The sequence below is a fragment of the Amphiura filiformis genome, chromosome 1 (genome assembly GCF_039555335.1).
Source record: "Amphiura filiformis chromosome 1, Afil_fr2py, whole genome shotgun sequence".
NCBI classification, from domain to species: domain Eukaryota; kingdom Metazoa; phylum Echinodermata; class Ophiuroidea; order Amphilepidida; family Amphiuridae; genus Amphiura; species Amphiura filiformis.
In genome coordinates, this window is record NC_092628.1 from 57,099,995 (window position 1) to 57,116,308 (window position 16,314).

The following is a 16,314-nucleotide window of genomic DNA, read 5'->3' on the forward strand; positions in this document are numbered from 1 at the left end:
TTAATTAAATTCAGGATATGATGATGTCACAGTTGATGTCAAATTGGATATTCAAACACCAAATTCGTTTAATTACAGATTTTAAATTAATTTTTATAAACAGTGGAATAAATTGTGTACCATACTTCAATTTAAGGGGCCCGGGGGGGGCACATCAAAAAAATTTGGTGGGTATGCTCCCGAATTTTGAGGTGGTGGGTCTTTGGGAGCTGACGGCGTACCGGTAAGGGGTCTTTCGGAGCTGCGAACTGGGTTGTGAACAAGAAAAATGGGGTCTTTTGGAGCTGCGAACAGTAAAAATCAAGGGCTTTTTGGTTGAAAATCGCCTGAAAAAACAAGAAATATGAGGAATGAGAAATTTTTGGGTCTTTTAGAGCTGAAATTATCAAAATCAAGGGTCTTCAGAGCTTTATTTTGGTCAAATATATGGGGTCTTTCGAGACTGCTGAAACCCAAAAGGGGGGTCTTTCGGGGAGCATACCCGTATGGTCATTTGTGTTGAGTGCCCCCCCGGGTTAAGGGGGGTACTGCACCCCTAGATAAATTTGTGTCTATTTTTGCATTTTACTTGAAAACTAATAACACACTGACAACAAAAGTTGTTCGTTATTTATAATAAGAAAAAAGGTACCGCTAGGATGTACCTCATTTCCTATCATATACATTGTATACTGAACCGCTTGTCTTGAGTCACTGAAATTTCAGTGTAGTAATTGGATTCCTTGCCCCAACAATATACATAATTTTTGTTACCAGCGTGTCATTATTTTTTGAGAAAAAATGCAAAAATAGTCACAAATTTACCACAGGGGTGTAGTACCCCCTTAAAAGAATTTATTTAAATTTGATTTTAATACAGTAGACCCATTTTCATACTCACCTTCATCGTTTGTGACATTTTGACAGGTTATACTTCCAATCCATAAGACTACTACAGCAAAAACCACTGCTTTAGGATGAAAACTACTACCAAATTTTATTTCCAGCATGGTGCAGTGCAATTTTATATATCAGTTTTTAGTTGGTCACTCATTGACGTAACTTAGCAATTCTAGTGGACTCACATCATCATGCAAGCGTATGGCAGATCAAGTGAAAGTTAGTTTTACAAATCATCCGGATCAGCATTTTGTAACAATCCACTCCATAACTTCAACTGCAAGGTAGCCTTTAACACACTTACATGTAGTACTGAATTGGCAACCATGTAATGTATTATTTATTATCCCGTTGAATAATGTCCTGGAATAGTTATCAACAACAACCCAAGCAGCATGACTCGCGATTGGTATGTATGCCCTAAAGTTGTTTCCACGATCTCAGTACAACCCCAACTCCATTTATCATGTTTATTTATACAAAAGTGGTACCTCTTGTCGTGTTGTGATCAAAACACACAATTTTGAGAGATATAGGCTAAAATATTGTCTGTCGCATAAAACACTGGCCTACCTACACATGTACGTTGACATCAGTATTCATGATTCTGCCGGTTCCATGCACAAATATAAAACTGAAATTTTAATGCCAGTTTTCTATTGAATAGTGAGTACACCTGGTATTATTATGCTAATTAGATTCAACAGTTGGTATTACAAGCTCTACACCAGACTCAAAAGGGTCACTTTATCTTTGTTAGGATCGGTATCAGCTGAGTTTTTAAAGAAATGATGCAGAGATCATGGTCACAGATCGAACTTCCCGGAAATGTCAGTGGAGTATATTGGAAATATAAATAATTATAATAATAATAATATAATAATAATAATAATAATAATAATAATAATAATAATAATAATAATAATAATAATAATAACACTAATAATAATAATACTAAATAACAACAATAAGGCCAAGTAAAAATAAAAATATGTTTCTCGTCCGGGTTTTTAAAAATTAGGAGGATGAGGGGCTTTTTATTTTCTATTTTTTATTGGAAAACGACGCTAAATACCTGTATTTGGCACCATATTTTGGGTATTCGACATACAGATTGATATCTGAGAAAAAGGAGGAAGCCCTTTTTATTTTATTGTTTTGAGAGGTAGGCCCCTCTAGTGATCACAAAACTCTTCTCAAATGACGTATTATGCAATTACAAAGCCGTAAAATAAGTTTCAACTTCTGAAACATCTTTTTCAACAAGTTATATTAACTGAAAGTTTACAAAATAAAAAGAAAATTGAAAAATCTTCAAAAAAGGAGGAGGGTGCGGACGAGAAACATGTTTTTTTTTACTCGGCCTAATAATAACTATACATTTTGTTGTAATAATAATAATAATAATGATAATAACCATAATAAATAAGTTTAGTTTCATCGTTTCAATTTTATTCATAATACACATAAAAACAGATATTGAAAAGAATACATTTAAGGCCAAACAGGAGGGTTGAGAAGGTACATGACCAGGCTCAGGCATATTAAACAACAGGACAATACAACATATAAATACTTTACTACTACATAATAATAGGCCCTAATAGTATTAACGCCTTAATGTACGATTTCCGCTAAATTTTGATTTTGTTATTCTTTATTCAAAATGTTGAAATAATATTAGTAATAACTGACAAGAATGGTTGCTATCCATTTTAAGTTGAAATAACAAGGTAAAGTGAAAGAAACCCCACTGGTTATTTTGGCCATTTAACACGCAGTTCTATGGGAGGACATTTATTATCATAATTTTTAAATTATGATAATATGTCGAACTTTGCTCTGTTGACCTACAAAGACAACAGATTTGGCCGATTCCATTTAGGTGCAAGTTGGGACACGTGTAAATATGCACAAAAAAAATCAGGTTTGAAAAAATTCAACCAATTTCATATTATAAGATCGTATTTATGGTTTTAAATGAAAATATTATTATTGAAATTGAAAAAGCACATAAGGCAAAAGATCGCCGCGCCACCAAAGCGATAAAAATAACATTCAGAGGTAAAAGATAGCCTACTTTTAAATGATATTTAACGTGATTGTATAGGCCTAAATTTATTTCTGTATTGTATTATTTCTGTATTGTCATTCTTAGGTTTAATAACTGCTGTACTATACGCCAGCTTTTTGTATAATTATTTGCTTTCTTTGAGGGGGTACTATACCCCTGTGGTAAATTTGTGACTATTTTTGCATTTTTTTCAAAAAATAATAACACACTGGTAACAAAAGTTTTGTATATTATTGGGGCAAGGAATCCAATTACTACACTGACATTTCAGTGACTCAAGACAAGCGGTTCAGTATATATGATAGGAAATGAGGTACATCCTAGCGGTACCTTATTTCTTATCATAAATAACAAACCGCTTGTCTTGGGTCACTGAAATTCCAGTAGTAATTGGATTCCTTGCCCCAATAATATACATAACTGTTGTTACCAGCGTGTTATTAGTTTTGAGAAAAATGCAAAAATAGACACAAATTTATCGAGGGTGTAGTACCCCTTAAGAAAAAAACAGGCTAAAAACACCCTTTCTGATAGGTTTAGTTTATTTTTCCTTTAACTTTTATATTATTATTATTATTATATAGGCCTATATATGTGTTTTGTTTGCTTTATGCCCAGGGAGGGCACTCAACTTTTGACGGGTATGTCACGCATACCGATGATGAGGGGCCTATCGAGAAGCAAAAACCACACTTAAATTCTTTAATAAATATCCAAAACTTTGAGGTTCACGATCTAAATCGATCGACAAATCAATTGTTCAATCAAATAAATCAATCAACACAACGATCTGCCAATCAATCAGTTAATCCAAAAGTCAGTCAATCAATCAATCAATCAATCAACCAATCGATCAATCAATCAATTAAATGTCTTATTCTTACCTATACACTCATTAGCTGTCCCATCTGGAAATGGTAAATAAGACGCTGGTTGCCATGGCGATCCACTACGGCAACGCTCACAACTTTTTCCAACAGTATGATGATGACAATTACACACAACTTTGCCAGAGACAAGAGAGCAGTAGTCACCGTGGAGGTTACACTCACAACTGTCGATAAAAAAAAGTGTTTAAAATGGCAATCAGATCACCGTATCCACTCTGAGAATGATATGCAAAGACAAGTTAATTATATCAGCAACCAAAATATTTTGAGACGATGTAATTGGACAGTCAGGTAGATTATAGCAGCCAATCAGCAGTAATTAATCTGTTTCAAATCAGGACGTTTGAGATGCCTACCTCATCATATATTTCACATTGAACTCATGATCAAGAGCAAGATCATTTGAAATGCTTCAGTTAGGTAATTTTTAATTATCATATGTTTTAAACATAGCCTGAAAGTTTTATTATGCCGACAACGTAACATCAACAGTAATCTCCAAGTAAACGTTTAAGTTTTTTTTTTTTAAATGACATTTAATAATGACACAAACACAAAAGTCCCCTTTCCCGTTGGAAATAAGGATATGGATTTAAGGTAGCGATTAAAGGCCCATTCAGTGATCCCAGCAAAAGTGTAAACGTTGTATATAAATTAGGGCCTATATATAAAGAAAGGTGACCTGATTGAAAATCAAATTCTTTAAAACTTATGTATAACATAAACTGTTGTCCCTTTCAATCATTCATGCAAAAAGATCATGTAAATGTTCATTGTAAATGCGACTAAAAATTCTTCATGGAATTACTGACATTTAATACAGCGTAAAACTGGTAGTCTACAGTGTTTTTATTAAAGATAATCATCATGATCATGTAATAAATTGATATCAAATGAAAGATTCTATTTTTCTCATTAACATACTGAAATTATGAGTTCCAAATCAAATATTCTAAGATTTCATTGGTCAACATGGTCAATAATTGAATACGCCTAAGATGATTGGTTGTTTGGGATTTCTGGTCCTGTGATTCGTTGATTTAAGTCCATACCGCGAAATTCTTAAACGCCTAAGATTGCATCTTAGACGCTAGACTTGCTCCAAGTCCTCAGGCTATATAGACTGATGCATTTTTCTATCAATTGTTCATTTATATCCATTGGTATATAAACCTATTTAAAACCATGGCCACACAACATGCATCATCCAGCCATGCTTCTGCTAAAACTGGAGGGAATGTCCTTTAGTGTGAGAATACCCTGTCTCTTGTATACAGTGTGCTTGATGCTATTGTAAGCAGCCAGCAGGGATTTCCAGGTTAGATCAGGGAAGGCAGACCCCCGGGGGCAGACCATGGTCAGACACATGAACATCCAAGAATGATTTGGAAATACTTCAGAAAAAACATTGATCTATAAGCAATATAGGCCTTTTATAGTCAATTGGGTATTTAAAGGTTTCATGTTCAATTTCGAGCAAAAGTAAAGAAATTTTTAAAAAAGGAAGAAAGAAGAGGAAAAAGGCAGAAGCCTTGAATCAAGGCTACTTAGACGCCTAAGAATGCATCTTAGACGTCTAAGATTGCATCTTAGACGCCTAAGGTTAGACGTATTATCTTAGGCGTATTTTGAAGGTATCCGCCATCCATAAATATACCGATTTGGAACGCCAAATTTCAGTATGTTAATGAGAAAAATATGAGCTTTCACCTGATACCAAAATCTGCATTTTGATGGGGTAAAGTTGGGGATGAGGCAGTCAATCAGGTCACCACCCTTAAGTGAAGGATAAGTCATTAAAACTGTCATTAAATATTTTTATTTATTTATTTATTTATTTATTTGGCTTCATACACTGGTTACAATATCAAATAACAAAATTAGATAAAAGATGGATAAATATATTGCACAAAGTAAAAGTATAAAAGACATATATATATACCGGGTGTCCCAAAAAAAGGTTACATGTAGGTTTTGGGAAATAATCTGAGTTAACGTCAACCAATTTAAATGGCCTTTTCATGACATAATCTATATACCCTTTACTAGTACTCCTGTGAATGTCAAGTTCACAACATGCATATTTATCCCGCATTCCACACATTCCTGAGCACGCTGTTTACCATGTGTACGTGACGTGACATAAAGCAACACGAGGTTCGCAATTCATTTGGCGGGTCATTTGAATAGGGCCAGCAGTAACATGGAAGAAGATGCAGTATTTTATTCTGTTGAACAGAGAATTAAACTTGTTCAATTTTATTTCGAGAGTATATGCTAAGATCGTTATTAATTTTATCATGATGATGACGGGAGATACAGCGTGCAGAATTTGCCTTCACAAAAAATGTGCTGTAACATGTTTAAGGACCATTTTCCTTTGTTGTTCAGTTATTTGTTACCACTAAAAGTGAAGAAGCTCTTGAACTGATTTAATTTCAGATGTGCAATATTTAATTTGTCAATGTGTTTCTTTAGTGCAATAAGTTTATCAGCCATTAAGAAAACAAGAGAATGCTTGTGTTCAACTTTCGTTTGATCATGTTGATGGTTAGCCACTCTTGACACCCCTGTCATCTTGCTCTCATAAGTTAAGTTTCTTTTAAGATACGGAGTTGAAACTTCGCAAACACTTGCAAGAAGGATTAATTAATAATACCTAAGAAAATTACATCTTTTTGTTGTACCATCGCAAAATACGGTCCATTTTCTACATGTAACCTTTTTATGGGACACCTTGTACATGTGAATAAAACGCACCACGGATCCAGCACATGTAGGAGAGATACCAGTGTAGAGGATTGGGATGAACAGGTGCATATCACCTCTAAGACCATCCCACCTCAAGATCAAAAATTTAATTAAGACACCCTACAAATTGTAGTAGTTGTAGTTCATTTTGAAATGAACAAAAAAATGGCAAAAACAAAACAAAACAAAACAAAGCAAAACGAGGAAAACAGCAGTATTGACGAAGTTGAAGCCCTATTCAATAATGCATAGACCTATGTATCTAACTTCTCTACTACTTGAGGTTAATATCTGTTTCATGTAAAATGTCCTATTTTGATATAAAATTGGATCGGTTGAGCCCATATTTATTGGTCGAGCTATGAGTTTTAAAATATTGGACGAGACGTAGTCGAGTCCAATATTTTACAACTCGTCAAGTGAGACCAATAAATATTGGGCGTAAAGCATCAATTTTATCATTATTATTTTTGGATCCAATATTATCACAACTTGGATCCATCAAAACATAATAATGTCTTTACACGGGTTTTGGCTTTAACTACAACAAGTATTAGCAGCTAATAGCACTTCTACGATATAAATGCTACTTAAGAGGTGCAACAAACAGGAGTTTTATAATTTTTTACCATTTTCCAAATGAGCAACTTCGCTGAATAGGCCTTTAAGTTTAAATAACAATGGTTGAACCATGCAAAATAAGACATTCTCAAAACTATCTCGAAAATGTATTAGAAATCTCAAATATTGATAAGACGCGTATTTGTCAGAAATCTTACCTTAATAGAGTGTCAATATCATAGATGCCATAATGATGTCTATTCAACTCAGGCTCTTGACTACTTCCTTCTACTCTTGCTGGACGCATCAACCGCACCCTTAAATCAGTCAACTTTAAATAGTTCCTTAATGTCTCGTTCCGATCTAACTCCCGATACAAATTCTCTGTATTAACTCCATTATCACTCAGTAATTCCATCCTCTTCACAAGTGGCCACGTCACTCTGCTCGCCAAATCACCTATGCTTACCGAGTCTTTATAAGGATTCGAACACAAGACCTCTGTCTCAGAAGTAAACCCCAACGTTTTCTTTGTTACCATCCCAAAATCTTCACTACAGTTTGTGGAATAATACTCGAGTGTATCCCAAGATAAACCATAATCTGTAGATTTTTCAAGAATCATCGTTTCAGGAAGAGGATTTTTGAAGAGGATGGTGATGTCCTCTTCCATGCGGTAGTCTTTAAGTAGAGACATGGTGATATTGATGAGATGATAAGATGGGTATGAGTACCAGCCACTGGATTGCCAATAAGTAGTATTTCCATCTTTGTTGTCTATCATGTCTATCATGAATTCAGGAGGATGGTCTGTGGCAAGACATTGTTGGCAAGTGGTTCCATCCTACGGAACAAAAACAAATGTGTTGTATAAGGTATAAGACCTAAATGCGTAAGTCATTACAACTTATAAAATAATTATCAGTAAAGCTAATTGAAGATTGTTGTCTTCAGTAGATAGCAATTCATGGTGATTAAATTAACGGACCTAAAGACTGTTGTCTTCAGTAAATAGTAATTCATAGTGATTAAGGGATCTGGAATGAGCGTTTTGAGCGTTTCGACAGTATTTTTTGTCAGACATATCGAATTGCATTCTGAATACGAAGAATGTCTTTCTGATATCAAATAATTTTCATTTTTTGAAATTCACGTTATAATACAAATTTTATGACAAATTAGTAAAATTTTGATATATAACAGTCCTCGAAGTAAATTTTATAAATTTAATGATATATTCATAAAGCGTATGTAGCTGGGAGGGAAAGCCGACGATCGATTGAAAATTTTGACCTTTCATATTGAAAATATGGATTTTTTCCCCAAAAGTACCTAATTATTTTTGGTGTTTTGGGAATAAAAATCCATATCTTTAATACGAAAGATCAAAATTTTCAATTGATCGTCGGCTTTTCATCCCACCTACATACACTTTAAGTATTCACTCTGACTCTGAAACTATAGTCTGAAGAGCTTCGGATCTGAAGATTGCTGTCTTCAGTAGATAGAAATGCATAGTGATTAAAGCAACGTGTCTGAAGACTGCTGTCTTCAGTAGATAGCAATGCATAGTGATTAAAGCAACGTGTCTGAAGACTGCTGTCTTCAGTAGATAGCAATGCATAGTGATTAAAACAACGTGTCTGAAGACTGCTGTCTTCAGTAGATAGAAATGCATAGTGATTAAAGCAACGTGTCTGAAGACTGCTGTCTTCAGTAGATAGCAATGCATAGTAATTAAAGCAACGTGTCTGAAGACTGCTGTCTTCAGTAGATAGCAATGCATAGTGATTAAAGCAACGTGTCTGAAGACTGCTGTCTTCAGTAGATAGCAATGCATAGTGATTAAAGCAACGTGTCTGAAGACTGCTGTCTTCAGTAGATAGCAATGCATAGTGATTAAAGCAACGTGTCTGAAGACTGCTGTCTTCAGTAGATAGCAATGCATAGTGATTAAAGCAACGTGTCTGAAGACTGCTGTCTTCAGTAGATAGCAATGCATAGTGATTAAAGCAACGTGTCTGAAGACTGCTGTCTTCAGTAGATAGCAATGCATAGTCATTAAAACAACGTGTTTGAAGATTGCTGTCTTCAGTAGATAGCAATGCATAGTGATTAAAGCAACGTGTCTGAAGACGGCTGTCTTCAGTAGATAGCAATGCATAGTGATTAAAGCAACGTGTCTGAAGACTGCTGTCTTCAGTAGATAGCAATGCATAGTCATTAAAGCAACGGGTCTGAAGACTGCTGTCTGAAGACTGCTGTCTTCAGTAGATAGAAATGCATAGTGATTAAAGCAACGTGTCTGAAGACTGCTATCTTCAGTAGATAGCAATGCATAATGATTAAAGCAACGTGTCTGAAGATTGCTGTCTTCAGTAGAGAGCAATGCATAGTGATTAAAGCAACGTGCCTGAAGACTGCTGTCTTCAGCAGATAGCAATGCATAGTGATTAAAGCAACGTGTCTGATGACTGCTGTCTTCAGTAGATATCAATGCACAGTGATTAAAGCAACGTGTCTGAAGACTGCTGTCTTCAGTAGATATCAATGCACAGTGATTAAAGCAACGTGTCTGAAGACTGCTGTCTTCAGTAGATAGCAATGCATATTGATTAAAGCAACGTGTCTGAAGACTGCTGTCTTCAGTAGATAGCAATGCATAATCATTAAAGCAACGTGTCTGAAGATTGCTGTCTTCAGTAGATAGCAATGCATAGTGATTAAAGCAACGTGTCTGAAGACTGTTGTCTTCAGTAGATAGCAATGCATAGTGATTAAAGCAACGTGTCTGAAGACTGCTGTCTTCAGTAGATAGCAATGCATAGTCATTAAAGCAACGGGTCTGAAGACTGCTGTCTTCAGTAGATAGAAATGCATAGTGATTAAAGCAACGTGTCTTAAGTAATTTATTTTGTCATTTCCATTTCAACTCCATTGATTTATTGTTCATTAATTCACATTTTCAGTCCTAATATCGGAATGAAAATGAATGCTTAGTAAAATGGTTACATGCAAAAGACATTTTGTCTGATTCAGAAAATGTACGTCACTGCTAAATATGTAGACCTTTAAAAATAGAAAACAAATATTAAATACTGAAAATGGCCAACTCAATACAGTTGTTTGAGCATCTACCATCTGTTGCTGGTTATGGTGCTAAAATAACAATCCCGACATGCATTGCACGATACAATATCCGTCGCAGTGTCATTTGATGGTGTATGCAAAATGCATTGCATGAATTAATATACGTGAAACCACGCGTATTTTGCTGTAGGTTAAATGCAGCGAATCAAATATATTTACAAAAGGTGGCTGTGTTAATCATCACTAGTCTGCCATATGGCATCTGTTTATCCTGATTCAAGCGTCGTCATATCTATTAATATTATACAAGGACATGGTTGTAATCAATTGTATGCAAAGATGCAGATTTGTATTACTAAACCAAAAGTATTACTTTTTAATCCATATGCATAGCATACTACAAACAGACAAAATTAGTAACGCAAATTATTACAACAAGTATCTCATCTATTAAAATATTAGGATATAATTATCTAAAATAAACTATAACATGGAAATGGTATTCGATTTATAAGCAAGCCAATAATGTATATAATGAAGTTTTACTTTCATTATACTTATCGAATTTTATGTATATCAGAGGCAGGTAGCATACTTTACCAATGTGCAATGGGCCTATGGAAAGAAGGAAGGTTACTTTATCAGGATAACAGAAAACATGTCCGAGCCTACGTAATAAATGACTTCATCAGGGGTAGATAGCAAATTTAAAGGTAGCGAGTTTATCAATGATAATATCAGGGGTAGATAGCAAACTTATGTGTAGCGAGTTTATCAATGATAATATCAGGGGTAGATAGCAAACTTATGTGTAGCGAGTTTATCAATGATAATATATGGGGTAGATAGCAAACTTATGTGTAGCGAGTTTATCAACGATAATATCAGGGGTAGATAGCAAACTTATGTGTAGCGAGTTTATCAATGATAATATCAGGGGTAGATAGCAAACTTATGTGTAGCGAGTTTATCAATGATAATATATGGGGTAGATAGCAAACTTATGTGTAGCGAGTTTATCAACGATAATATCAGGGGTAGATAGCAAACTTATGTGTAGCGAGTTTATCAACGATAATATCAGGGGTAGATAGCAAACTTATGTGTAGCGAGTTTATCAATGATAATATCAGTGGTAGATAGCAAACTTATATGTAGCAAGTTTATGAATGATAATATCAGGAGTAGATAGCAAACGTATGTGTAGCGAGTTTATCAACGATAATATCAGTGGTAGATAGCAAACTTATATGTAGCAAGTTTATCAACGATAATATCAGGGGTAGATAGCAAACTTATGTGTAGCAAGTTTATCAACGATAATATCAGGGGTAGATAGCAAACTTATGTGTAGCGAGTTTATCAACGATAATATCAGTGGTAGATAGCAAACTTATATGTAGCAAGTTTATCAACGATAATATCAGGGGTAGATAGCAAACTTATGTGTAGCATGTTTATCAACGATAATATCAGGGTAGATAGCAAACTTATGTGTAGCGAGTTTATCAACGATAATATCAGTGGTAGATAGCAAACTTATATGTAGCAAGTTTATCAACGATAATATCAGGGGTATATAGCAAACTTATGTGTAGCGAGTTTATCAACGATAATATCAGTGGTAGATAGCAAACTTATGTGTAGCGAGTTTATCAATGATAATATCACGGGTAGATAGCAAACGTGTGTGTAGCGAGTTTATCAATGCCAATATCACTGGTAGATATTACGTTGAAAAAATATTTTGCGAAAAATGTTTGCCCAAAATATTTTCAATAACGTTTTAAAAACGTTTTCATGACCTTTATATAACCCGACATTTAAATGTTATTAAAAGGTTTTGAAAAAACATTTTAAGAACGTTTCTGTGTTTGCTGGGTTCAAACATTTTGACATAATGTTATTTAAGTATTGACACAATATTTGGCAAAAATGTTTGCAAAAATAGTTTACAATAACATTTTTAGAAAACATTTAAAAATATTGTTGTAGTGTGTTTTCATACAAAACGTTTTAAAACGTTACCATGACCTTTATATAACCCGACATTTTAATGTTATTAAAACGTTTTTACCTAAACCAAAAGCCAAAATATAACTTATTTAAAACGTTTTTAAAACGTTTTTGTGTTTGCTGGGTATATTGATAGCCGGGGTAGATAGCTAACTTATCACAATATCAGTGCTTATAACTATCGATGGTAATATCAGGGGCATATAGCAGATTTATAGTTTGTAAAGGTACGTGTAGCGAATTTTTTTTATCAGGGGTAGATAGCAAAGGTATGTGTAGCGAGTTTATCAATGATAATATCAGATCAGAGGTAGATAGCAAACTTATCTGTAGCGAGTTTATTAATGATAATGTTTGAAGAAGATAGCAAACTATATGGAGTGAGTTTATCGATGATAATATCAGGAGTAGATCAACGATAATATAATAGCGAGTCTATCAATGATAATATCGGGGTGGATAGCAAACTTATGTGTAGCGAGTTTATCAACGATAATATCAGGGGTAGATAGCAAACTTAGGTGTAGCGAGTTTATTAATGATAATATCAGGGGTAGATAGCAATACTTATGTGTAGCGAGTTTATCAACGATAATATCAGGGGCAGATAGCAATCATATGTGCAGTGAGTTTATCAACGACTCTGTCAGGGGTAGATAGCAAACGTATGTGTAGCGAGTTTATCAATGACTCTATCAGGGGTAGATAGCAAACTTATGTGTAGCGAGTTTAACGACGATAATATCAGGGGTAGATAGCAAACTTAGGTGTAGCGAGTTTATCAACGATAATATCAGGGGCAGATAGCAATCATATGTGCAGTGAGTTTATCAATGACAGGTAGATAGCAAACGTAGGCCTACGTGTAGCGAGATTATCAATGATAATATTAGGGTAGATCACAAACTTACGTGTAGTGAAGTTATCAATGATAATGATAATAGATAGCAAACGTATGTGTAGAGGCGAGTTTATCAATGATAATATCAGGGGTAGATAGCAAACGTATGTGTAGCAAGGTTATCAACGATAATATCAGGGGTAGATAGCAAATGCAGGTGTAGCGTAGTGTCAGGGGTAGATAGCAAAGTTATGTATAGCGATAATACGATAATATCAGGGGTAGATAGCAAACCTATGTGTAGCGAGTTTATCAACGATAATATCAGGGGTAGATAGCAAACCTATGTGTAGCGAGTTTGTCAACGATAATATCAGGGGTAGATAGCAAACTTATGTGTAGCGAGTTTATCAACGATAATATCAGGGGTAGATAGCAAACTTAGGTGTAGCGAGTTTATTAATGATAATATCAGGGGTAGATAGCAAACTTATGTGTAGCGAATTTATCAACGATAATATCAGAGGCATATACCAAACTTATGTGTAGCGAGTTTATCAACGATAATATTAGGGGTAGATAGCAAACTTAGGTGCACCGAGTTTATCAACGATAATATTAGGGGTAGATAGCAAACTTATGTGTAGCGAGTTTATCAATGGTATCGATAATATCACAAACTTACGTGTAGTAGTGAAATTATCAATGATAATATCAGGGGTTTATAGCAAACTGAATAGGCGTAGCGAGCTTATCAATGATATTATCAGGGGCAGATAGCAAACCTATGTGTAGCGAGTTTATCAATGATAATATCAGGGTAGATCACAAACTTACGTGTAGTAGTGAAATTATCAATGATAATATCAGGGGTTTATAGCAAACTTATGTGTAGCGTGTTTATCAACGATAATATCAGGGGTAGATAACAAACTTATGTATAGCGAGTTTATCAACGATAATATCAGGGGTAGATAACAAACTTATGTGTAGCGAGTTTATCAACGATAATATCAGGGGTAGATAGCAAACTTATGTGTAGCGAGTTTATCAATGATAATATCAGGGGTAAATAGCAAACATATGTGTAGCGAGTTTATCACTGATAATATCAGGGGTAGATAGCAAACTTATGTGTAGCGTGTTTATCAACGATAATATCAGGGGTAGATAACAAACTTATGTGTAGCGAGTTTATCAACGATAATATCAGGGGTTTATAGCAAACTTATGTGTAGCGAGTTTATCAATGATAATATCAGGGGTAAATAGCAAACTTATGTGTAGTAGTGAAATTATCAATGATAATATCAGGGGTTTATAGCAAACGTATGTGTAGCGAGTTTATCAACGATAATATCAGGGGTAGATAGCAAACGTATGTGTAGCGAGTTTATCAACGATAATGTCAGGGGTAGATAGCAAACTTATGTGTAGCGAGTTTATCAACGATAATATCAGGGGTTTATAGCAAACGTATGTGCAGCGAGTTTATCAATGATAATATCAGGGGTAGATAACAAACTTATGTGTAGCGAGTTTATCAACGATAATATCAGGGGTAGATAACAAACTTATGTGTAGCGAGTTTATCAACGATAATATCAGGGGTTTATAGCAAACTTATGTGTAGCGAGTTTATCAATGATAATATCAGGGGTAAATAGCAAACTTATGTGTAGTAGTGAAATTATCAATGATAATATCAGGGGTTTATAGCAAACGTATGTGTAGCGAGTTTATCAACGATAATGTCAGGGGTAGATAGCAAACTTATGTGTAGCGAGTTTATCAACGATAATGTCAGGGGTAGATAGCAAACTTATGTGTAGCGAGTTTATCAACGGGGTTTATAGCAAACGTATGTGTAGCGAGTTTATCAACGATAATGTCAGGGGTAGATAGCAAACGTATGTGAAGCGAGTTTATCAACGATAATGTCAGGGGTAGATAGCAAACGTATGTGAAGCGAGTTTATCAACGATAATATCAGGGGTAGATAGCAAACGTATGTGAAGCGAGTTTATCAACGATAATGTCAGGGGTAGATAACAAACTTATGTATAGCGAGTTTATCAACGATAATATCAGGGGTAGATAGCAAACGTATGTGAAGCGAGTTTATTAATGATAATATCAGGGGTAGATAGCAAACGTATGTGAAGCGAGTTTATCAATGATAATATCAGGGGTAGATAGCAAACGTATGTGAAGCGAGTTTATCAATGATAATATCAGGGGTAGATAGCAAACGTATGTGTAGCGAGTTTATCAATGATAATATCAGGGGTAGATAGCAAACGTATGTGTAGCGAGTTTATCAATGATAATATCAGGGGTAGATAGCAAACGTATGTGAAGCGAGCAAACTTAGCAAACGTATGTGTAGCGAGTTTATCAACGATAATATCAGGGGTAGATAGCAAACTTATGTGTAGCGAGTTTATCAATGATAATATCAGGGGTAGATAGCAAACGTATGTGTAGCGAGTTTATCAACGATAATATCTGGGGTAGATAGCAAACTTATGTGTAGCGAGTTTATCAACGATAATATCTGGGGTAGATAGCAAACCTATGTGCAGCGAGTTTATCAATGATAATATCAGGGGTACATAGCAAACGTATGTGTAGCGAGTTTATCAATGATAATATCAGGGGTAGATAGCAAACGTATGTGTAGCGAGTTTATCAATGATAATATCAGGGGTAGATAGCAAACGTATGTGTAGCGAGTTTATCAATGATAATATCAGGGGTAGATAGCAAACGTATGTGAAGCGAGTTTATCAACGATAAGCAATAGCAAACGTATGTGTAGCGAGTTTATCAACGATAATATCAGGGGTAGATAGCAAACGTATGTGAAGCGAGTTTATCAATGATAATATCAGGGGTAGATAGCAAACGTATGTGTAGCGAGTTTATCAACGATAATATCTGGGGTAGATAGCAAACTTATGTGTAGCGAGTTTATCAACGATAATATCTGGGGTAGATAGCAAACCTATGTGCAGCGAGTTTATCAATGATAATATCAGGAGTAGATAGCAAACGTATGTGTAGCGAGTTTATCAACGATAATACCAGGTGTAGATAGCAAACTTATGTGCAGCGAGTTTATCAACGATAATATCTGGGGTAGATAGCAAACTTATGTGCAGCGAGTTTATCAATGATAATATCAGGGGTAGATAGCAAACTTATGTGTA

At 34.8% G+C, this 16,314-nt stretch overlaps 1 protein-coding gene across 2 annotated transcripts in view; it reads right to left on the reverse strand.

Moving 5' to 3' along the window:
- LOC140149513 (fibroblast growth factor receptor 4-like) overlaps window positions 1-16,314 on the reverse strand; it is a 62,771-nt gene that overhangs the window by 37,109 nt on the left and 9,348 nt on the right. The window contains exons 2-3 of one of the 2 annotated variants that reach the window (XM_072171604.1): window positions 7,374-7,999; window positions 3,838-4,007 (exon numbers count right to left, since the gene is read on the reverse strand). In XM_072171604.1, coding sequence (XP_072027705.1) covers window positions 3,838-4,007; window positions 7,374-7,999 — 796 coding nt within the window. Of the gene's footprint in view, window positions 1-880; window positions 1,497-3,837; window positions 4,008-7,373; window positions 8,000-16,314 lie in introns of those variants that run through there. The other variant, XM_072171606.1, reaches the window with a different exon arrangement.